Source organism: Rhynchophorus ferrugineus, unplaced genomic scaffold, assembly GCF_030347505.1.
Source record: "Rhynchophorus ferrugineus isolate W39M unplaced genomic scaffold, kcgeb_rfMv2 rfM4, whole genome shotgun sequence".
Taxonomy (NCBI): Eukaryota; Metazoa; Arthropoda; class Insecta; order Coleoptera; family Curculionidae; genus Rhynchophorus; species Rhynchophorus ferrugineus.
This window is the reverse complement of record NW_027472583.1, coordinates 41,996,643-42,021,286: the sequence shown is the minus strand read 5'-3', so window position 1 is coordinate 42,021,286 and position 24,644 is coordinate 41,996,643. Positions and strand designations below refer to the sequence as shown.

The window sequence follows — 24,644 nt, the reverse complement described above, 5'->3', positions numbered from 1 at the left end:
TTATTTCGTTCTTTTTTCAGGATATTTGTGACGTCAGTACATTTAAGTCCATTTTTTATTAACTCATCCACTATTTTAGTAGTTTTAGCTGTCGGTGGAAGCCCTCTTGCCATTACTTTAATGTCTCTGGTTTGCTTATCTTCATACGAGTGCCATTGTAATTTTAGGAATTCCAAGCACTCAGCAATTTTCGTAAAAGTTTTACGACATTCGGCATTTAATTTGATTTGTCCATTGTTTAATGTTGTTGCTCTAAATAGTATATTATTTGTTTTCATTGTTTCATATAGTAAGTCAAAGTCTGTGACATTACTTACTATAATTGGAGGTGGTCTCGGCACTTTTATTTCTTTATTCAATTCTTGTGCTTTAATGGTTTTTGGTTGTTGTGGTGAAGCTTCAGGTGTATAGTTTGCTTTTCGTTTCTTATTTCTTTTAACTGTTATCCAGCCTACTTCTTTTTGCAATTCTTCCTCGTCTGTTTCATAGTTTACAGGCAATTTGTTTTCAGTGCACTGGTTCACTACGGGAATGCTAGTTGGATTGTCTGTGTTTTGGTTTTTTATTAGGAGTTGTAGTGCATCTAATTGTTTTTGCATATTTGTTAGTGCAATTTCCAGATTCCGTCGGGCTGTTTTTTCGTTAATATACGCATTATAGAGAGCTTGCTCATTTTGCGTTCTCTTATGGTTTTCTTGACAAAAGATTTGATTCTGTTGTGCCAGATAAGCTTCACCTGACGTTGAAGATTGTGTTTCCATCTCATTTAGTCTCTGGTTCTCTCTATTAATCATTTTTATTTAATGAATAGTTTAATTCACGTTTTTACAAAAATTTCAGTACCGGTATTTGTTTCAGAACCGTTATAACGCCGCATTTGTGGTACAGATGATGCACCTCCGACCCTTAACAGCCCCCAAAATTTTACCTTTGTTACTTTATTGCAGTGACCATCGTTTCAAACACATTTTCACTAAACATTTAACGCGCAGTTTTAACACTGTTATTGTCGTCACGGTTTTTACTTATTTTTTAAAATCGCATTTGTGGCACAGGTAGTACACTTTCAAATTTATTACACTGACCGTCGCTCCAAACACGTCTTTACTCTACGAAGGTCGAACGACAACTCAGAATGGCGTTGATGATATTACTTAGTTCGGCGAGCTGCTTGTAGGGAAGATTTTTGAGTTGGGCTATCGAAATATTATCGAAACCCGGGGCCTTCTTGTCCCGAATCTTGCTGATTTTTTGCGTGAGTATTTTAGGAGTGACTAGATGGTTTAAAAGATAACTTGGAGGCACTTGAGAACGAACGGAGTTGGCATTCCTAATGATTTCGTCGTTCTCAGCAGCGTTTATATTTGTAGCAGGAGGGAGGCGTTTCATTTGGGCCTCATAGGGTTTAGCGAGGAGCTCGGCCTTTTCGTGGTCGGTGACTGCGAAAGTTCCTGTCTCCGCTGACTTTAGGGGGGGTATGACGTTTTGCGCCTTCCCCAAGAGGCTTTTAGAGAGTCGCCAGGAAGTTGCGGGGCCATCCAGCCTTTGGTCCGCTAGAAATGAGTTCCATTTCTCGGATCGCCAGGCTTTAATGGTTTCCGTCACTTCTCGTTTTACTCTGTTGGTCCCCCTTTTGTCTGCCGAGTTGTGGGTGGCACGAGCTTTACGATATAGATGATTTTTGAGTCGGATCTGTGACTTGATGCCTTCAGGAACTGGCTCACTTTGAGAGTTTGAAAAAGATGGAACTTCGAATGATGAATTCTGATAGGCGGACTGGATGTCTCGAGTTAGCTGACACGCTCGAGTTGGTCAGGTCGATCATTCTTCGGGATTGGACCGGATTCCAAGAGAATTTCCTGATATCTCTTCCAGTCGGTTTTCTTTCTGGCCTTGAAGGGAGGTATTTCGATTGCACAACAATCCCCGAGAGTTAATATAATCGGACGATGGTTCGAATGTAACTCGTCGAAAACTTGTACATCAGAAGGATGATTGATGTTCTGTAGAATGAAAAAATCGAGAATGCGTGGAGTGCTCCGTTGTCCAATAGCGGGGTGATGGGTAGGCTCATCCTACACTAGACTATTTAAGGCTATTATTATATTAAGATAACTTCTAAATTCATTTGACTTCGAGGTCATCGTGTAGTTCTTCGTTCATTACGTAGCAGATAGGCATTGCTAATTATTCGAAGAATTTTGTTTTGGAATCATTGATACATTATATATTTGAACCCCATAAGTACAACTAGGCTTTATAACAGACTGATAAACTAATATCTTTGATTTTAGGTCGAGTTGGTTGATGATACTCCATCCGACTAACCGGTACAGTTATTTGATTTTGAGTCTGATCTGCTCTAATTTTTGTCCAACATTACATTTCCAATTTTACCTACCATAGAGATGAATGTCGAGATATTTCGCTGATTCTACTTAAGGAATCGGGCATATGCCAAGTGATATAATTTGTGAATCTTGTTATGTCTTTAGCCATAATAACTGTGTCATCGGCAAATGTCCCAAGGGCTGTTTCTGTTGTTATTGGGATGTGTCGGTATAAGAAGCCTGGAACACATATCGATATTGCCCAGATATATCGATATTTTTCGTGCTTCTGACAAATCACAATATATATGTCTAGAGTTGGGAATCACAAAACCAGTTATTAAAGGACTCTGCGTCCGTTGAGATGGTTACGGTCTTTACAATCTCGCGCATTTGCACTCTCTGATCGAATCTTTTCTTGAATTATCTCTAAGATTGAACCGTTTGAACTCAATTGTCTGCTATTTTGTAGTTGGCAACTATATATAATGATAGCCGCTTGTTTCGTCGTTTGATTTCTATCATCTTTATATTATTTTCCAGTATTGTAAATTCACAAAATTAGAAAATATCAACTTTAACCTATGTCAGATGTTTATCACAAAACCATTGTAACCAGCTGTGTTAACTGTATATTGATGTTATTAGATTATGCCTAAGAAGTATTGTTTTTATTTGTAAATTAACTTTTTTATGTAAATCGATTTTGTTTTACCAAGAATGTTACGATTTCATCGATAACCTTTGACTTTTTCGGGTAAAGGCGTTATTACATTATCCAATATTCTACGTTTTTCTTTTAATTAAAATAATTTTATCGAAGGTCACAGCGAATAACAACAACTAATAATAAATACATTAGATTTTCCCAGCTAAACCTGTGTTGATGACGTGAAACTATTTGTGACTAGCAACCATTTAATGCAATTGCATCAAATTTACATTATATATCAAGATTTTTTATTTAAGGACGTACTCACCTAAAAACATAACATTTATTCCTGTAAAAATTACAGACAAAAAACAAATTGATTTTACAATTATTTTTATATTAAAAACTGATCTAAATATATTTTCAATTTCTTGAGCCTTCTCTCGCTATAATAAGGTTAAAAATATATATTTTCATGATTCCGTGTACTGTCTTTAATCCTAGTAGACTGACTTCATTTTAATTACTGAAAACTATATATAGAAAATACCTATTTCTACATTTATTAAATATTTTTGTAAATACATATATAGAATGTTTTATTGTTTCAGGAGCCACAAGAGAAATAGGAACAGCATTAACCAGGATCTGTCTAAGACATAAGGCAGTAGAGAACAGAATGAAACACTTCACAGGGTAAGTAGCTAGATTTTCTTTCCATTTTAAAGGGATATTCTGACCTAAAGGAACAATTTTTGGTCATTTTCGGTCACTCAATTTTGTTAAAAAAACATATTTCTTGACTATATTTTTTGTTTCGGAATATTTATTCTTAATATGGTAAAAATATGAGACATGGAAAATTACAAAAATTGATTTAGTTAGAATTTGAGATATCCTCGCAACCAAATTAGTTAATAATATTTTATAGATGATGATGATAAGTTCAAATTAATTGTAGAAATAAAATTATTTTGCAAAACATTCATAATTTCAGCGGATTTTATTTTATATACTCTCCAATTTTTTTGAAACTATCACATGAACATTTCACTATAATATTTTTCAAATCCAGCTAGTATTTGGAATAAAATCGAATATAGGTGGAAATGTGCCAAAGCTTAGGTGTTATTAATATCAACAATAATTCAATATGCTCCACACCATCACTAATATATAATTCAGAGTAGTGAATTCCAGTGAAATTCAGGTTTGCTTATAAATAGGTATCTCAGAATGCCGATAGTATTGTCTATTGAAAATGTCACAATTGTCAATGTACACAAATGATAATCATAGAACGCTACTTCTGGTGATGCTGCTCCGTCATATCCCAACTGAATGGACTGGAATGGACATTCGACTCAACTTTTTTGGTATCAACGATTTAAAAGTAATGATTTTAATGTCAGTTGTAAAGAACGCCTTGGAAAACCAAAAAAGTTGCGAATGCATTGCATTACAAAACGACGAATACTCAGTTGGTGAATCAATTGTTTAGACAGACAGTTGACCAGACATTTACAGGCGGTGGGAAAGATCAAAAAGGGGCGGAAATGGCTCTTAAACGAATTAATTGAAAAAGCACTTTCGAACCGTTTTAACATCGCGGTTTCATTGCGTATCAGACAAAAAGAGGACTTTTCTATGGGGTTTTGTGACTTGGGATGAGAAATGGATCTACTGCTTTATTCTCAAGTGCAAAAATAATGGATTAGTCCAGTAGAGGCATCCACATCAGCACCAAGTCAGGCAGAAAAGAAGGGTTTTCTATGGAGTATTGTGACTGGTGACTGGCGACTGGCAAGTTGATCTGCGACAATCCTACCATGGAAAACCATCCATATATTAATGGCTATAAAATCTTACTCTGTATATGGTGAGATCAGCAATATACAGTGTGTTACGAGCTGTTAAAGCTGAATAAATCTGTTGCTCCTGGTGCTATCGACGTCAATTGAATAAGTTGAACGACGTATTGTTGCAAAAAAAAAAAACAGCAATGTCATCCTCTTCCATAACAGCGCTTATGGAAGAGGATGACACAGTTACAGGATACATGATTGCAACTCGAATGGGTTCTGCTGTACTCAGTATATCACTCACCAGACATAGCGACTTTATATATCAAATTATTTAGTAATTATACCAATTTTTCTGAATAAATGTATTTTTAAAGTAAAAAATTTTCTGTTACATATTTATTTTTTAGGGTTATCATGGACTGTCTCATCATTCCACTACAAGAGAAATTAGAAGAATGGCGAAAAACTGTGCTAAACCTAGACAAAGAACATGCCAGAGGTATGTTTTATTCGGCATTATTCCATCTTGTCCGTTTTATTCGCAATTGGGTTTATTTATTTCAGATTACAAAAGAGCCAGAGCGGAGCTGAAAAAACGCTCGACAGATACGCTTCGTTTGCAGAAGAAAATGCGCAAAGGCGCCGGCCACGACGTCCAGAAACGTTTCGAGTGCGGCCTTCAGGACGTCACCGAACGCCGGCAACTCCTGGAGGAGACCGAGAAACATGCCGTGCGAGCGGCGCTTATCGAGGAGAGGGGTAGATTTTGCGCTTTCGTTGGTCTTTTGAAACCAGTTGTTGTAAGTATTCTGTCACACACGGAATTAATATTCCGGTTAATTATTGTATTTTGTATTCAATTATATTCACTTTTTTATGCTCTTCCAAAATTAACGCTGCGCCACATATTTCATTATATAAATTGGATAAAAATATATAGGAAGCACCTCACTAATGGCGTCTTCCCTCACCCTCCGTTTTTACCAAACATCGCTTCTTACTCGTTTTAATCCCATAGCAAATCGAACTGGTTCAAAATATAATAATAAGGGATTGCATTTTTCAACTTTAATTTATTCAGTAATATTCTAATTAAAATAAATTTTAATAATATATTATATGCTATATTATATTATAAATTATTATTTATTACAGGATGAAGAAGTAGCCAAGTTTATTTTAATACTAACCTTACTAACTTAATAGGTCAACTGAAAAGTCCCCGGCCTACCATAGTAAAACACATTTTTCTGGCAAAATTAGTTTTTTTTTATTCAACATAATTCCCCTCAAGGGTGATACACTGATTATAATGACCCTCCAATTTTTCGATACCATTTTTGTAGTAGGATTTATCCTTTGCTTCAAAATAAATTCAAAAATATCTTCATTCGACGAAAATTTCTTCCCAACTAGCATTCTTTTGAGGTCTGACAACAGAGAATAGTCGCTGGGGGTCAGATCTGGAGAATACGGCGGGTGAGAAAGCAATTCGGAGCACAATACATGGATTTTTGCCATCGTTTTCACTGACTTGTGACACGGTGCATTGTCTTGGTAAAGCAGCACTTTCTTTTTCTTCAAATGCTCCCGTTTTTCGGCGATTTCGTCCTTCAAACGGTCCGTTCATAATAACGTTATGTAATAGTTGATGTGATAACTTTTTCAAGATAATCAATGAAAATTATTCCATGCGCATCCCAAAATACAGTCGCCATAACCTCTCCAGCCGACTCTTGCGTTTTCCCGCGCTTTGGAGCTGGTTCATCGTGTGCAGTCCACTCGGATGACTGTCGATTGGACTTCGGAGTAAAATGTGGCTCCATCATCTCTCATCAATGTTTCATCCATTGTCACATATCGATGCAAAAACTCTGGGTTCTCAAAAAAACGGGTTTATTACGCTTGATCAAACACTGCTCCGAATCAGCAAGTCGTCTTTGCGCAGAGCTTTCTCATACACAAATATTCGTGAATAATATGATGTACACGTTCAGTTGATATCTTTAGTGTGTGTGCTATTTCATTCAATCTGAATTTACGGTCATTAAAAATCATTTTAGGGATTTTTTAATGTTTTCGTCGGTAACAACCTTTTTTGGGCGTCCACTTCGTTCACCGTCTTCGGCGTTCATTTCACCACGTCTAAACTTATTGTGCCAATCCTTGATGGTTGATTTTCCTGGGGTAGTGTCTGGAAACTCGGCTTCAAGCCAAGTTTTTGCTTCAACTGTATTTTTGCCCTTCGAAAAGCAATATGTTATCAACACGCGAAATTCCTTTTCATTTTTTTTTTCACAGTAACAAAAGTTGCTGCACTCAAAATGCTATAATTCACAAACTAATGATCCGACAGCTGTCAAATTTATACAAGCATCTTTTGAGGGTAGGGCTAACTAAAAAACAAAACTAAAAAAAAATATGGATTTAATTCTAGTAGCGCAATCTATGTGTCAGGCCGGGGACTTTTCAATTGACCTGTTATTAACACATGTAACTGCTTCATGAAGTAGTTTACAAAATTTGTGTTTAGATATGCCTTAACATATTAAGTTCTCCAATGAATTCTTATTCTATATCTCTTCTTAGTTTCTTTTACTTGACTTCAGTGACCATATTAACATCATAATGGTTCATATATTGTCTGTACATAACTATTAACTAATAACTATTGTTTGAAATGTTGTTGTTGTTGAAATTTTCCGTTTGCTAAACAGTATCAGTTACCTTTAACCTGGTGAAGTATAGCCCATCGAACTATTTAATGTATAAGAAAGCATATATTTCATATTGGTTTTTTATAGTCTAACCATGATGGGATTTGATTAATACTTGTCGAAGGCTTAAATTTAATTAATATTTTTCTTTGCATTTTGAAAATATATGGTACTTCAGTAGCGAACAGCAGTCAATGTTCAGTTCAGTTAGAAACCGATTCTCTTCTGTCAGATTGGCATTCGAATCTTATAGAAATATATATTGACTTCATGCACACTGGTATGATTAAAGTCATCACGTTATATTAGATATAATTTTTCATATTATTTGGTAACTGAAAAAAGAACAAAATTATTAGGGGCTCAAATACACAATAAACGGAACAAATGTGGCCTGACCTCAAACGTTATCAACAGTGTTATTTATCTGGATATTACATTAATTACACTTTAAAAATAATTAAAAGTAGTGTGAATAAATTACCAAAGTATAGTATAGTTTGATACCGACTGTTTCGCGCCTGGCCAGATTTTACCTCATTTCTTTAATAATTTTCCACCTTGAAACAAAAATAAAGAACTTGTTTGGAATTTGTAGCATAGTAAGTTGAAATGTGTAATCACATTAGGAACTCTCACATCATCGATACACATTAGTCTATCTAATTATAATACAAAATTATTAAAATAATGTATAAATAGGTTCTATGCCCATACAAACGGAGCGCATTTAAGCTGACACTATTTCAAACGTCAATGTTCCTTTTAAAACCATTTTTTTTGCAGAGATAGTCATCTTTCCTTTTGTGCTGATTTATATTAAGTTTTTATTATATATTATATTTCGCTACTGCTGTGTTATGTTATAAACCGTTGTTTATTATAGGATGAAGAAGTGGCCATGTTAACGGAGATGAGCCATCTCCAAGAAGCTGTCCAACAACTGGAAAAGCATGCTTCGGATCCTAACACGTTGCCTCCGGCTTCCGAACAGGTTATTGCTGATCTGAAGTCGTCAGACAGCGGCTGGTCATTTCAAACACCACCGTCGTCACCGTCCAGCCTGGGTTCCAGGAAATCATCGATGTGCTCCATCAGCTCGCTGAATAGCTCATCGTCTGGTAGTTCTAAGAGCCATCATTCACCTAGTCATCCGCACTGGCATCGTAGTCTATCTCAGGTACGCCGTTATTAATTGCTCTGTAAAAATACTAGATAGTGGGATTAGTAGAGTATATATATAGTGATTTAAAATGTTAGCCAGTAAGATATTCTGCTGTTTTCATAAACTATATCAACCGAACATAGAAAGGATATTGCTTTGTTTATTTTAAAAATCATAAAATGTCCAGTTATTATTGTTGTTGCTCTTTAATTTAATTTTGAAATTTTAATGGCATAAATATGAATGCTACGAACAATGCTGACGATCCATTCATATTCTAATGTAAACGAGACCTTTAATTATAAACGCTTCACACATCCGAAACAACACAAACGCATCGATTATTTAAAACAAAGCTATTGGTCAACAACAAAACGAGATTGAGAAATAAGAAAACATATGACATCAGAATGGTCAGACTGAGAAACAAATTAAAAAACAACATTCAACACAGACAAGAGGATTAACATAATTCTCCAAACTCTACAAAAACAAAGTTTTAAATGGGGAATCAAGAAAATTCCTTACCATAGATTAAACAAACAAAAGAACAAGTGTACAAAGAAAAATATCACAGTGCCTTTGATAAAATCATCTTGCCAACCTCAACGCAAGACCTGCCAGCATCGTGCAAACCAGCGCAGAGAAAGCTGAGTTAACCAACCTAGACCATACACAAGAAGTCAAGCACGACAAAATCAATCAAATGCAATGACGCATAACACTCGAGTATATCGTTAGATACAGCTCCACCTACGCCGGGTACCTCCACAGGGGACCATAGCTTTGAACTGAACAGGAATCAAGACCAGAAAACCAAACGAGACCTTAAGGTGGCAAATAAGATGCCATTGAAACACTGTGTAGTGCATTGTTTTGTGCCTATATGAAACTTGGATCATAATCTTAATCAAAACAGAAGACATGTTGGTTATGAAAGGAGTTTGTATTCAGAAACCGGTCAAAAATCGCCACTTATTTGAAATATAAAAAGAATTTTGTTACCATGAAAATCATCGCCAAAAACCAGTAAATTAATTTGCTGATTTAGCCCTAGGTTTTCTCACATTTCAAAAAAAATTTTGGAACCGTACTGCCATAGTAGAGAAACTTCTGGCGTGTATTGAAATTCAAAAAAAATATATACTGAAATATAAATTGATTTTTATAACTATAATTCAGTTTTCGTCGATCTCATTTGGGCGTACTTATTACACTATCTAGAATACACTGTCACCAGCATCTCTACAAACTCCGTCACGTTCGTTAGACTTACACAATTGTATTTATATCTTATCACAGAAAAGAACAAGCTTCACTAAGATTCATCTCATACTCATTTAACTTGGTCTCATACGGGCGCTATTTCATAATGGCTAGAGTAAATAGAAATCATATGTTTCTGTCGTGCATCTTCGCATTCTTATTTATGTTGCTGTTTTCGCTCATATGTCACCTCATAATATTGTTAATACACAACAGGTACTCCTAACTATAGTAATGAACCAAAATAGAATAATGCACTAGAAAAGTTACATTGTGAATATCCAAAACACAAATCAGATTTTTACAAATTATACAGTAATTGTATTTTTTACAAAATCGAATGTAAACATTTTTTAACTATCCAGTATAAAATAATAATTACATCCATAGGACTGAGGAAAATGAAACCAATACGAAGTAAAAAATAAAAGCAACAGATATTATAGAAAGTATACAATATTTTTGCACAGCAGTGTTAACGAATTCGAAATTTAATCGTCAACGAATACATTTATTTTATGAATTTTAATTTTATATTTTATTAACTGTAATAGTTCATTACTACACCAATAAAATAGATATGAAAGATCTAGATATAACGATTTTTAAATAATAATAAGAAAGGGCAAATTAAGATTTTTTTGTTCCTAATCAATACAGATAATGAATAAAGATAATTTTATTTAAATGTAACTAAAACTTTACTGCTGAGCGATGGCCCGGAAGATTTAGTTTTAACATTTTCATTTAAGAATACTCAACATACCAATATTCTCCTCCTGATTACCTACTTCGACAAGGGGTGCTAACACCTATGTTAAAAAATATATTTTTCAAAAATATATTCCAATTCCATTCCCGAAATGTCGCATCAAATATGTCTACTTGTAACCAATTTTAAGATATCAATTTCATTTTCATTTCCAGCTCTAATATTGATAACATTATTCGAATTAATTGACATCTCTAAAATACATCAGTAAATTACAAGTTTTAAGCTGAAAGAGAACTAAGAAAAATATACTGGCTATACTGGTAACAGCGTATTACATTTTTTCACACGCTCTAATGTAAAGAAAGAACATAATGAATGGACTAATATGATTCAATACAGTTACAAAGGCTTCTTTGTATGCAAACTGCATTGTTGGTTGTTTTTAATTGATTTCCAATATGACTCTTTATACTTTAATTATTATTTTTATATTGATTAGTGGATTATAAAGTTTAAATAGAATTATAAAAACGAAGATTATCTTTTATATTTAGGCCTTCGAGATAAAAAATAATTAATATACCACAAACTAAAAATAATAAACTCAAATGTTTTAAGTATTCAAAAAGTAATTTGCGTTATAATAGCAAACAATCCTGCATTTGTTGAATAATGGTTAGTTTTTATTGTTCCTTCGAAAGTTACTGGAAAATAAATACAATAATGCCGTTGAGGATTAACCGTTCTTCCAAGGGGCTTTTTATGACATGAATTTTCTTAAAAAATGCAAGCAAGTATTTGATTGAGCACAAGCAAATTTTATAAGATTGGCTTATCGAAAAACAATGAATCAGCAAAAATTATAGTTACGTGTAATTTCGTGTGCATTCATTCACGATTTTGGGCATTTATTTCAATGTTGTCTTGGATCCAGCATGAGTAAATATTTTATTGCTGGTTGCACTAATACTCGCCGATGGGAATGAAATTTCATTATGATTTATATAACAATTCTGCACTATCACTACATACGAAGCATTACTTGATAATAGTAATCATTGATATTGCTTTATTGATTAAAGTAGTCGTCGAAAAGCCTACGGAAGTGTCAAAGGGCAATTATAATCTTCAGTGGCATTCAGATAGGGCAAATGCAAGTATTTGATTACTTGGTAATATGAAGACAACAAAATTACCATTAGTGACAGACGTAACCTAAGCTGCAGGAGTTGCTCTGGTATAAGGTGGTATATTTACAAAACATGTGTTTCTTTCCAATACCAACAAAGAAATTAAATTATTCAATCAAAATGGGGAAACCAATGACATGAACCAAACAGATTGAAATGGTTTGGTTTTTTGGAAATTTCATCTTTTGGATCAAAGAAATGATCTCAAAAGAATGAATTAGAGAGACCTCTAGAGTCAGAACTGCTGTAACCGATCGTCAGTAATGAAACAAAAATTGTAGGTTCTTGTACTTCTAATAAAGTTGCATTTTATTTATATCATAAACTTCGACATTTTATGAATCAAATCAAAACATATATTACATAATGTGTGAAATAAGGTAGAAAATCTTATCTCGTAGTTATTGTCAAATTGTTGTATTTTGCATGTTTTTCTAATTTATAATTTTACTTTAATTTTGTATTTATTTTCGTTTCTTTTTTTTTGGTTTATTTTTCGTTGTTTGGTGATTTGGTTCATAACAGCCCCTCGGTCGTAATGGAACGAAACGAGTGATGTCGATATCTAGCCAAGATTCGGGGTTTACGTCCCAGGATACACTGTACCCTAGGCCCCCATCAGTTTTGAGCGTTGCTCAGGTAAGAAATCGCCCGTAACCTCATTGGAGAAATTAATGGATGTGTTATTTGTCGTCGACTTTATAGCTTTGACAATTCTGTTTTTAATGTAAACATGAGAATATTTTTATTTTTGATTGTTAATTTAATAAGAATAATACTGTTCAATATAAAAATATAAGCATGACGTTCTCATATAGGTCTCCAATATGTCTGAACACAGCAATAATAGTAGCAGTTCCAGTACCCCGTGTACTCCATTTCCTGCTACCACAGCGCCTACTACCACCTCCACCTGGCCCAATCTTCAAGACTCTATACAATTCGAGCGGGCCGCCTCCGCCATCATCAATGATCGTCCACATACCATATCATCAGGTCAGAGGAACGCTTTCTATATAGCGAAGTAGTCACTAATCATCATTTATATTGTAGCGTACGAAAAAGGTCATTCCAGGCCTCCGTTGACCGTCTATACATTCCAAGCACCGGATCAAAGTCTGTCTCAACCATCCAGCCCGGTAACCTCGAACACACCATCCACCGAATCCAAGTTGAATCCTATTCCACCGAAGAGTCCGTCATTATCAATGAAAAGCGTATCCAAGCCCCCTCTTCCGACGGTAAGTGTCACGTGGAATTATACAGTTATATGAGCCTTCTTAATTTCGATGTTTCTTTACAGCGATGTTCGTCCTTAGAGCGGCCCACGGCACCGCCTGGCGGTGTACCGGCGAAAACAATCGGCGGTATGCAGGCGGTACGTGTACTACCACCTGGAGCCACGGAACAACTCGCTGCCGCCGCAGCTTTAAGGAAAACACCACCCAGTGCGCTGCCCGCCCATTTGAGTGGAACAAAACCTACCGGACAACAGCAGGTAAGCAATAATTGCGGGTGATATACATTAAAAATAGCTAACTTCAAACAAGCTGTTATGATCATTGTCGTAAATTAATTTCCACAAATCAAACAAAGAGTCTTAGTTCTTAAAAACATTCCATGTAGAAGTTCTCAATTAATGGTACAATGTCGAACCATATTTTCCCAAACCAGTAAAACACAATATTTGGGTATTTGTTTTTGTATTTTGTATTGTTATAAATTATATGCTTGTTAGTTGGAATATTTGAGATCATAATCAAAATAGTCATAAAAGCAAAATATACTAACTTTAAACAAAGAAATAAAATTATCTCTTCCAATCAGTATAACAAAAATTTAAATAATTGACTTTAACACAACTAAACTAATTTTAAATAAAGCAAAAGTAAATGATTAAATTAAAATTGAATAAAACATCTTGTTATCCTCTTTGTGTTATTTATTAATGATTTAAAATTTAATAACAAATCAAAATTTTATATTACATGAACTTAAGTCTTAAAAATCTAGTAATATTTTGTGTTAGGCTTTATAAGTAATAATAAAATGTATTCTATTATGTATTTTATAATGTAATTATAAAATGTATTCGATGTTTATATATCGATATTTAAATAATAAAATAACACCTTTATTTCATTTCATTTTAGTAAACTTTTACGGGACACAACTTGATTTAACTTGATACTCATTTTTCTGCTTTAGCCCACTTATGTAAATATGCACGATCTTGCCAGCATGGCTGCTGATAAAGCCCAACAGAACCAAACATTCCCTCCACCCCCTGCCGAGTTCATAAGTCCGCCCGATAAGGTAGGTTTGGTTCGATTAATTAATTCGACTTTTTAAGTATACTTTTTGTAGCCGGAGGGCGCAGAAAAGGAGAGTAGCACTAGCGAGAGTTCTTTGGAGTCTTCCAGTGGTTACGGCAGTCAAACCACCTTCAACCCAGAAGATCACATCCAACATCCTGATGGTAGGTCGTCAATATTCACCTATTTTATATTGCATGAGATTTTATGCACTTTTGGGGTGGTTTAAGAAAGAAATTATAAACCAGATATTTCAAAATATGTTTTCAGTTCTTAAGTAATTAATATTACAACGTTAATTTATTAGTTGTTGATAACATATTAGTTAGTGAAAGTAATTAAGACTTGACATCAAAATTTATAAACCATGTTGTATTATTAATTATATGTTCACCTTTAAACAAGCTAAGTAGCTAACAATAGCACAAAAAGTAAAAAATACTGAATATATATTATAAATTAATTTGATAGCAAGTTTGACTTAAAACTACTGAATTAATTTATATTATGTAAGACATTACAACACAATTTTTTGCATGGTGTGTTTTTACCTGCTTGTTGTGTCTTTTATCCGATAGATGTATCAAACTCGAACGTGGCAAGCAAATATTGCACACTACCCCGGTCAAACGAGACGGCAGAAGTTCAAAAACGAAGACCGTTATCAATGACAGGTACACGATTTGTCCCATTTGTTTTTCTAATTGTAGTTTATATGTCCTACCGGCAATCTCCATGCGTCTGACCATATTCTCTTTCTAATTATTCAGCCATGAGCACGTTGGGTACGTTAAGGAACAACTTACTGCGAAGAGGTAGTATGCAAACCAACAAACCGCCACCACCAATACGGCGAACATCCTCCATTACCAACACCGCTGGCTCAATGGGTAGCCTAGAAAATCTGCCACCACCTCCTGCATTCCTGCTCGAACCTACATGCGGCCAGAGTCCACAGCAACAGCAAATACCGCCACAACCGTGTAACGCTACTATTAATACTGGTAGGTATGAAATATAGATATCCAGACATCATATTTTTATCGAAAATATTTTAAAGGTGTAAACGTAGCAGAAACTGTAAAAGCACTCACTGAACTTCGACATACTCCGGCTAGTCCTAACTCTATCCGACGTATGGCGGCTATGTCTGGCTCTGCCCAGAACATTTTTCAAGCACAAACTACCCCCAATGACCGACCTATGAGCTATCAAGGAGGTGGAGGAAATGTCAGCGCCGTGCTCAGTACGTTCCAGAGCCAAACAAAGGTACATTAGTGTCTATTAGTTACTTTTTATAGTTACAGCAAATTGCATTATATGGTTTGATTATAATCAATTTGCTACCATTTAATACAGTAAGCTTGACAATTCTCTCAAAATTAAATGTTCAGAATCTTAGTTAAATTGGCCATTTCGCTCCGGTCCGTTCCAAAATAGTGGATACTTGTTGACTAACTAGTAGACTCGATTAATAGCTTAGCTTCCAGCAGAGCACATCAATTAAAGAACTTTTACAAACAAGTATAATTGATTCAATTATAAAATAATGACTATTCATTATCACTGCTTTCAGATAATATAATATAATTTCAGATAATTTTAATTTGTTATTGGAAACAATGTCTATGAGATGGTTTACCTAGATTAAACTAAACATATTATTTTAGAGTACCAATATCCTATTATATCATACATATTATATGTACCAATATAAAGAGGATGTAAATTAAGGAGTTTAAATCGAATAATTTCTGGAATAGGTTATAGCGTGGCATGCTGTGAAAAGGCATATGTTCGTAATATTTGGATTTTTTGTAAGTCTAATATCCTAGCTGTCCGTTGTCATTGTGAAACAGCAACCACGCGAATGTAGAAAGTGCATTTAATTACTTACAAACTATTTATACATACAATTAATTATTGATATAAGAAATTGGAATTTCATTTTTACTAAATTCCGAAATTCTCGGTTTTTGTAAAATTACTACCAGTATTTCGATGATACCAGTCATAATGATGAGTCACATTGATGCTTACAGGTATCATATTTGTCACAATCAGGAGGAGTGGTGTATGCTCAGCCTTCACAAGTAGTAGGGGGAAGCCCAAATGCTGTTAGGAAAATAACTAGTTTTAGATCTCAGAGCGCAGACAGACAGACTGAAGGTAAATAAATAAATTTTGTTAGTTCCATTCATTTATATTACATTCTTTGGCATAATAGGTAGAGCCAAAGTTGGATCGAACTTCATAGCGACCCTAAACGCCAAACTGGCACCCAACCTTAGTCCCAGGGCGTCTAGGCGCTGTGCCGACGACCAAGGCAACATCACCCCAATCAATAAGAATCAACAGGTTCCACAGAGAGGTCCTGGACAGAGTTTCCTAGACTCCCTCAATGCCAAACTAGCTCAACAACATCTAAGCAGTGGAACAGGATCAGGGGGAGGACTCAAGGCAAGCAAGATTAGACAACTGATTAACAGCAAGGCACAGGTAATTTAAACGGCAGTCACAGCTTGTAATTGCTGAAGTTTTTTTAAAGTATAATTTTCATATTTCAAAGATATTATTTAAGGGATTTTTGAAATAATTGTTATGATAAAATCTAATACGCAATATATATTATTGGGTTGACGAAAATATTAATTTGGTTTTATGGTGTAAATTACATTTTATTATAAATTTTATTTATATTTTTATTATATTTTTTATTTTATTACATTAAGGGTATTTTGTTAGAGATATAGAATTTGACGTTATCTTCAATGAAATTTGTCATTTGTTTGTGATTTGTCATTTCATCAGAAATTAATGTATGAACATTGCTATCAAATTGTGTAGATTTATTTGGAAAATCATGATTCTGTAATAATATTTTGAAACACCGATACATATAGAGAAATTGTCTGATGTGCTTTATGGGCTGATAGAATAATTGGTCATTTTCTATAAATCATGGCACAAAACCTTACAATCAATGCTGATATAGTATATAACCCATTAGGATGTAGAGAGGCTATGTCACACAGCTCATACTACAATCATAAATGCATAATGTCACGCTTTAGACATATCCAAGGTCGTGCCTTTTAACATTGCCAAATTACCTTCAGAGAAAATATGTGAAGTCAATAATTCATATTGATATACAGCCCCAAATATTATAAAAAGCTCTAGAATGAAGCTATAACCAAAAATTATATTCAAATATAAAATGCTACAAAGATTAACTCTCTGTTAAGTTAATTTCATGTAGATTTACATAATTTGTTTGTTTTATTCCATTTAAAAATATTATACCTCTAAGAAACACCCTATGTTATGCAAAGAATAAACAACATATTCTAATTAATTTATGTTTCTGGTGACTAAAAATGGGTAAACTGATCAAAATTAAATCATAATTACTGCAATCAGGTACACGAACCTGATCATTTGACTGACCGATCGTCATAACCATTTTCCATAATTTATAAAAACATGTCAAACTACTGTTGTAGAGAAAGTTTGTTGAAAAACATTGCGACAGTAATGTAACATCTGAAATTAAGTATGTCAAAAAACATCTGAAATTAAGTATGTCAAAAAATAAAATTCTGACAATTTTAATTTAAAAAAACCAAGCTTACTTTCTTGTCAACATAATATCCATGAATATCTTAGTTTTTTCATCATGGAATAAAAATATCTTAAATATACATATGGAAAAAGATGATATATATAATATAAAAAATATAAATAAAAAATAACTATGATGGGATTATCTTTAGTCTCTATCTATTTTCCAGAATCACTTTCTTCCCGACGCTTTCTATTGAACATGGTGAGCCAGTGTTTTTGGGTGTATTTTTAACTCACTGACCATTGTTTTTATAACGTTTGTTTACTGGAATTTTTTATTCTAACACTATTAAATTTTCTTCGTCATATCCAAAGCAAATGTTCTTTTATTTATTCGTTGATTTCCAGCCTGATCCGAAGGTATGCCACGAGTCGCTCATGGATCAGATCAAGCGTGGTGCCACGCTGAAGAGGGCCAAGATCATTAACGACCGCTCTGCCCCGAAGATTTACTGAGTAGAAGGTCACGGACGTGTCCGGAACTGTTCCGAGTTTGTGGATCCCCACACATTGGGAATCCTCAAACTTGTAAACCAGCCGAAATTATTTGATACCCGATGACGTATGGCATGTACAGTAAAATTAATCAAGAAATTGTTTCACTTTAGACAGGTACAAGAAGGTTGTATCTATAGGTTTGACCTTTTCGATTACGAAACGACGTCCTAATAGCAGTAGTCCAAATATTTAAACGGATCTTTCCTTAGTTAATTGAATTAAAAAAAAGAGATACACTTAACTGTATTTAGGAATTAAAAACGAGCCATATTATTACTACATATGTATTATATATACTGCCCAATTAAAGCTCAATATATCTTCATTTCACACATTCAATGAACTAATGTCTGAAAAACAATAGGTTAAACGCCAATCCGGATACCACCAAACAGTTCATACGTATCGACATCTAATAGTTACGCAATACATTATACATGCAGATCACCCCGGACTGTTTCTCAAACTTAGTCCTCAGGACTAATATATGTAAAATGTACGACTGAAAAGTAGTTTTGACCATAATTTTGTTCATGTTGAAAACATCTTGTTTTTTTTGTACAGGTTCGTATTTTAGAATCGTATTTTTAAATAGTATTTGTACATATCTAAGTAACAGATGTCTAATATATATATATAGAAAGAGAGAGATGAAATGGAAAAAGCTCCCTGGATATTGTGTTAGGTAAACTTCAGTGTATAAATTACAACACATTTATCTATCTAATCTAAGTTTTCTTACATGTATTTTTTATTTATATTCTAATAGTTAAGTTATTTTATGTTGATTTTTTATAAATGATTGTAATGCATGTATTTTAGATTTTCTTTTATGACGTTAATAGAACTTCAAAAGACAGTATACTTGTTTCCAGCGACATTCCAGAAGTAAGTTTAAGCCGCAAGGTATTTTTGTTCTGGAATGTTACTGAAATTCAATATTTATGTTGTTAACTTTATTCCACAATTGAACATTAGTAACTATTACGTGTAATTTATATACGTAACATATAAACACCGCATATTATTAAGGATTGTACTGAATCTTAGATCATATTCCTGTGCGTTACCTGAAGTACTCCAGATTTTTCCAATCGATCCAACTCATAAATCAAAAAAAGCCATCCAAGGAATCCAGAAACGTCCCCGAAGTCAGAAACATCTGGAATGCGCCTGGTACCACACGTTTTTTATATAAAAATTACAAGTACCCTGTTATGGACTTAAATCCGTGTATTTTACGAATAATCAAGTAAACAAAAACTAATAATATTAATGATTGTACGTTTAAAGCGGGTTGCTTTTATTTGTGTTGTGCATGATTAAAATAAAAATGAAGTTATTAATGGTAATTATTTTTTCTTCTCTCCATCTCCCAGTCCCAAGAGGAATATAATAAAAAGCTCCAACTATAATTTGTAAAATGTGTGTTTAATTACATCTTACATTACATATGCTTAGTACATTCTTAATTTACAAAATAATTTATTACTACTGTTCTGTTTTACTTATTATTTGTACTTACATTAATACACAAGCAAGGGAAATACGGAATTAATACATCAGTATGTATTTCCCAATTGAAATAAAACTAATCTACTTAAGCTAAAGTTAAGAATACACTTATACACTAAACAAATTCGTGTGGTTTTAATTGCTTCAATCTTCTGATTTCCTGCGTGTTATCTAGTAGCTGTATTACTTCCACGTTGCTTTGAGTTAGCAACCTTATTTCATGTTTTATTAAGGCGAAATCTTGGATCACTTCGTGTATCCGTTTGATTTTGAGGTCATTATGCAGCTCTTCATTGGGTACATAGCGATAAGCATTGGTAATTAATCACAGAACTTTGTTTTGGGTGCGCTGGATTACTAGTTGGTGTGATGTTTTAGTGCAACCAATCAAGTTTTGATAAACCGATCTCTTTGATTTTAGATCAAGTTTAGTGTATCTTCTAACTAACCAATATAGTTTGTTGACTTTTAGCTTAATGTGCTCTGATTTTTGTCTAACATGGTTTTTCCAACTTAACCTATCATCGCGAGATATTTTGAGATATTTAGCTAATTCTGCTTGAGGAGTGGGGCATCCGTCAAGTGATAAATATAATAATGATAATTAGGTTTTGTCATTTCGCCGCAACGCAAAATTAACATGGTCAGATTTGTAGCTATTAAGTTGTATTTTCCAGGCTTTAGTCCATTGGTAGGTCTTGTTAACCGGTACATGTACCTATTCTACAGGCTTAGACAGAGACACATCTTTTGCCATGATAACTGTGTCGTCGGCAAATGTTCCAAGTACTGTTTCTTTTGTTGGGATATCAGCAGTATAGAGCAGATATAGGAGTGGTTCCAAGACAGTACTCTGTGGAGCTCCAGCCGAAATAGGTTTAAGTGATGAGAATGCCCCTTCATGCGAGACTAAATTTTCTTCGACAATAATTCCGCGGTAGCAATTTGCTCATTTTCTAATTAGGAAAGATGTGGACAGCAGTAAATTGTTTAAAATTAAGGGTTGCTTTTATATTAGTATAAGATTGGAAATATTATCCGTGACACTGTTACCACCGCCTACTGGCACTTCTATTGAAATAAAATTAGCATCGGAAAACCTCAAATGTTTAGTAATTGAACGTTTTTTGTTAATGCAACCGTGTTAATACAAATGCAATTCTGAATATAATTTACATATATGGAATACAAAGGACAAATAGAAGAAATTATGAAGTAATAACAGGACATTTGTAAAAGATATATGACATTTTATTCTTTGAATCTTGCATTAATTATTTTGATTATTTACTTTATAGACCAAGTTAATTTACCAAATTGTGTTCCTTATTGTTTCAATATACACGCTAAAATCAAATATCAATTTCAAAATAGTTTTACTCATTCATTTTTTCATTTATTCATTTTTAATACATAAACGTGTATTACTTCATTTATTATTTCATATTTATATTTATAATATAAAAGTAAAGAAAGATCATGTATATATACTTATATTGGATGCTCTGTTTTTTTAGAGTTCTTAAAATAAATTTACTAATTATTCTTTGTTATAATATTCAGCGACGTAGTAATTTACATTTATTAATTACTTTGTTGATTATTCAAACTTAATGGAAATTATATTTAATAAAAGAAATTAAATTTAATGCCATTTAGGAAATGTTAGCGAGTGTTAGTTCTTGAGATAGTTTGCATATATTGTAATATGTTTTAATATACAGACATTTATTATTTATTAGTATCAAATATACATTTCTGATTTTATATTGAAAATACTGTAAAAACAAGTTTTAGTAACCTATCATTTAACTAGTCCTTTGACTCTATTGTAAGAGAAAAATTATTTATTTAATACATGGTGGTTGAATGTCGACCACAGGGCGATCACTAGTAGTTATAAATAATCATCAAAATCAGTTCTTCAGCCAGAGTTCTAAAAGCCGCTATATTTATTAACACTTATATTATTTATGATTAATAATGAAATTGGATTGATAAAGACTAAAGTACTTTTGAATGCTTTTTTAAATATATTTTAAAGTCTCCTTTTTTACCAACTATGGGTTTATCTGGACTAGGCCTAAAGTTTAACATGGGCTCCGAACCACGGTCCTCAGCATTAAGCCTACTGACTGGCGAGTGACCAACTTTAGAAATCATCCCAGAAGACATCCGGTCTTACCCAGCCTGGTTACTGGCGTGACTGAGATCATTTTCCTTGTCGGATTTTACACTGTTGCCTAGAACATTCATAAATTTTAAACTATCACAAACATACATTTACGACCATGCCCCAGCAGGATTCGAACTCGCGGCTATCGCAACAGTAGGAGGACCGTCCCATCGCCTTTACCACTGCGCCACCAAGCCGGCTTTTGTGTGCAAGTGATTATTTTTTTTTTGGTTGAAGCTTTAAAGAATAATAATTTTAAAAAATTCCCGATTAATGGTAAATACAACTATTATCCTATTATATGTCCTGCAACATAACTTTCCTGTATGAACCATATGAACATAACCTTAAATGTGGTTGTGTTATTATGGTTGTATTCGGCCTTATTTTATTGAAACGTTATGAGTATTTTAATCTTTCGAAGATGGATAAGGTTGAATATGAGTCAGTTTTGTCAATTTTGTACGCAAACATCTAAAAAAAAGCAATGTTCTCCTAGAGAAAAATCATCTGTAAAGCACATAAATGACCTGAAAAAATTCTTCAAAGCTCATCCTTATTTGGAGTCATATAGGCAATATATACCGCCAAAAATATTAAACTTTCGGCAAAAAAAACATGACAGGTTTTATTTAATATGTCCAAATGTGGCAAAAGCTGCATCCAAACATATTCTACAGGGAATAAAGGATAACAATAATCAAGTTATTGCCGAGGTAAATCCAGGTATAGGTTACCTCACAAAAGAGTTGTTAGATGGGGGCGTCGATAATTTGAAACTTTATGAACCTAATGATATATTTTATCCAGTTATAAAGGTATATACAATATAATAACTTATTGATTATATTAAATGTGTATGCAATTTTAGTTAATACTTGAAGATAGATATAGTAAAGTGGAAATTGTTGAGAATGATATTTTAGATTTAGGTAAATTAGCTTATTGTGATTCTCAAGATGAGGGTAATAGAGTGGAGAGTTTATTGAAAGATGTTCCAAACAAAAAGTGGACAGATGGTTGGTAAAAAACATTTATTTAAAGCCCATTTAAAAATTAAACTCTTCTGCAGATCCATCTATGAGTATCATTGGAACAATGGTCAATTTAAATTTTATTAAATATCTTACTGCAACGATGATTTTTCAGAAAACCATCTGGAATAAAGGTAGAATGGATTTATATATCTTCACAACTCCTGCAAATTGGGCTGTAAGAAAATTGCAATTATTATTAAAAACTAATACTATTATTATGTAAGTAAATTGCCAGTATAAGTAAAACTTATATATGTTTCTTTATTATTTAGGTTCTTGCACAAACAACCAATATTCCAATTTATCATAGATCTTGGATGATTCTATTCAACATTTGTTTAAAGATAGACCTTCTAGAAGTATTTGATAGAAAATTATTTATGCCTTGGGTGAAAGAAAAAATAGTGAGAAACATTTACCCATATTGTTATGATAGCAATAACATGTATTTCATTAAAATTGAAATGAAAACAAAATTTCCAATAGATATGGAGGACACTTTACCTTTTTATGTATTTTTAAAGTCTTGTGTACGCTTTACTGATAGACAAGTTATACCTACTCTTGAGTAAGTATTTCTGCCTGTTTATTTTTCTATTATAATACAGCTATTTTAGGAAATTAGTTCCAAATTGTGGGAAAAACATCATAGCTCCAAAACAAAAGCACCAGGAGTATTTTGATGACATAAACATATTTACTGAATTTAAAGAACTGACTCCAATGCAAACTGTTGGAATTTTCAAGTATGGATTTGAATATTTTGTCTAATTCATATATTGAAAGCATACTTTTTAGGGAATTAATATCACATCCTAATTACCAGAGTAGTCCATTTGCAGGAATGATTGAGTCTGAGCTTATGACATCTGAATCAATAAGCCCCAATTTTGTAGATGGTGAAATTGATATAGTTACACAACAATTAATAAAAAAATTCAAATTTTAGTTCTTTATTTTTAGACTATCCTACAATATTCCTAAGTTCAAGCTGTATCATCAAAATATTTATTAAACTTTTTCCATTGATACCTCTTTTTAGGATCCTTTTTACTCCAAGCTGGTGTGAGGTTTGGCATTAATCCTAAAATGTCAAAGCTATATATAAATAATTCTTAAATCAAATAATATAGAAATAACAAACCTGCTTTTTGTGCCATTGAAACCAATGTGGAAATGCGTTTTTGCTGTTTACCACACAGCCCTGTAATTCTTCTGGGTAACATACAACCATCAAGCCTCACAAACTGACTTAATATCAAGACATCTGTGTGTTTTATATTCAACCCTGAAGCGCAGACTGGACATTTTTCCGTCTGGTTGTTTTTAAGCAAATATGGTTCTCTTGGAGATGCTTTTTCTTGACCGTAAATAATTAATTGGTTACCCTCTTGAACTTCATGAACTAAAATCATAATATAATGAAATCTGTAATGCTTTATTATAATTGTATTACCACATACTCTCTTTGACATTCAAAATAGGAAAAATTGATATCCGTCTTGTTTCATTATTAAAAATAGTCTTTCCTATATAATTTTGTACTATTCTTTTTGTAATATTCATTGTAGGACTAACAAAAATATGAAATATAATTGGTTAGAAACTAAAAGTTGGTAAATGTCTTCTTAATAGA

General features: G+C 33.2%; 3 protein-coding genes across 8 annotated transcripts in view; 2 read left to right on the top strand and 1 right to left on the bottom strand.

Moving 5' to 3' along the window:
• The window catches only part of mim (missing-in-metastasis), a 116,757-nt gene extending 97,125 nt beyond the window's left edge, over positions 1-19,632 (top strand). Inside the window, exons 4-20 of one of the 5 annotated variants that reach the window (XM_076403260.1) lie at positions 3,594-3,678; positions 5,195-5,286; positions 5,352-5,587; positions 8,391-8,684; positions 12,366-12,479; positions 12,659-12,836; positions 12,894-13,081; positions 13,144-13,338; positions 14,049-14,156; positions 14,208-14,319; positions 14,734-14,829; positions 14,926-15,159; positions 15,216-15,424; positions 16,198-16,324; positions 16,383-16,654; positions 17,950-17,984; positions 18,131-18,270. In XM_076403260.1, the coding sequence (XP_076259375.1) occupies positions 3,594-3,678; positions 5,195-5,286; positions 5,352-5,587; positions 8,391-8,684; positions 12,366-12,479; positions 12,659-12,836; positions 12,894-13,081; positions 13,144-13,338; positions 14,049-14,156; positions 14,208-14,319; positions 14,734-14,829; positions 14,926-15,159; positions 15,216-15,424; positions 16,198-16,324; positions 16,383-16,654; positions 17,950-17,979 (2,570 nt within the window). In that variant the 3' untranslated portion in view covers positions 17,980-17,984; positions 18,131-18,270. Of the gene's footprint in view, positions 1-3,593; positions 3,679-5,194; positions 5,287-5,351; positions 5,588-8,390; positions 8,685-12,365; positions 12,480-12,658; positions 12,837-12,893; positions 13,082-13,143; positions 13,339-14,048; positions 14,157-14,207; positions 14,320-14,733; positions 14,830-14,925; positions 15,160-15,215; positions 15,425-16,197; positions 16,325-16,382; positions 16,655-17,949; positions 17,985-18,130 lie in introns of all 5 variants that reach the window. The other 4 variants (XM_076403259.1, XM_076403262.1, XM_076403261.1 and 1 more) reach the window with 4 other exon arrangements.
• A 2,642-nt stretch (positions 19,633-22,274) lies between these two features.
• On the top strand, positions 22,275-23,957 carry mtTFB2 (mitochondrial transcription factor B2). Its single transcript, XM_076403275.1, has 6 exons — positions 22,275-22,789; positions 22,843-22,990; positions 23,044-23,183; positions 23,281-23,576; positions 23,626-23,754; positions 23,807-23,957. Exons 1-6 carry the CDS (start codon positions 22,373-22,375, stop codon positions 23,955-23,957), a joined length of 1,281 nt encoding a protein of 426 aa, XP_076259390.1. The 5' UTR covers positions 22,275-22,372.
• Positions 23,946-24,637, bottom strand: mRpS18A (mitochondrial ribosomal protein S18A). 2 transcript variants are annotated; one of them, XM_076403280.1, is made up of 3 exons: positions 24,472-24,637; positions 24,153-24,413; positions 23,946-24,092 (listed from the first exon to the last, which is right to left on the bottom strand). In XM_076403280.1, the coding sequence occupies exons 1-3, from the start codon at positions 24,572-24,574 to the stop codon at positions 23,995-23,997; spliced, it is 462 nt and encodes a 153-aa protein (XP_076259395.1). In that variant the 5' UTR covers positions 24,575-24,637; the 3' UTR covers positions 23,946-23,994. The 2 variants fall into 2 exon arrangements, with proteins under 2 accessions (XP_076259395.1, XP_076259397.1); XM_076403282.1 differs by having other exon boundaries at positions 23,946-24,106; positions 24,472-24,634.
• Positions 24,638-24,644: the final 7 nt, after the last annotated feature.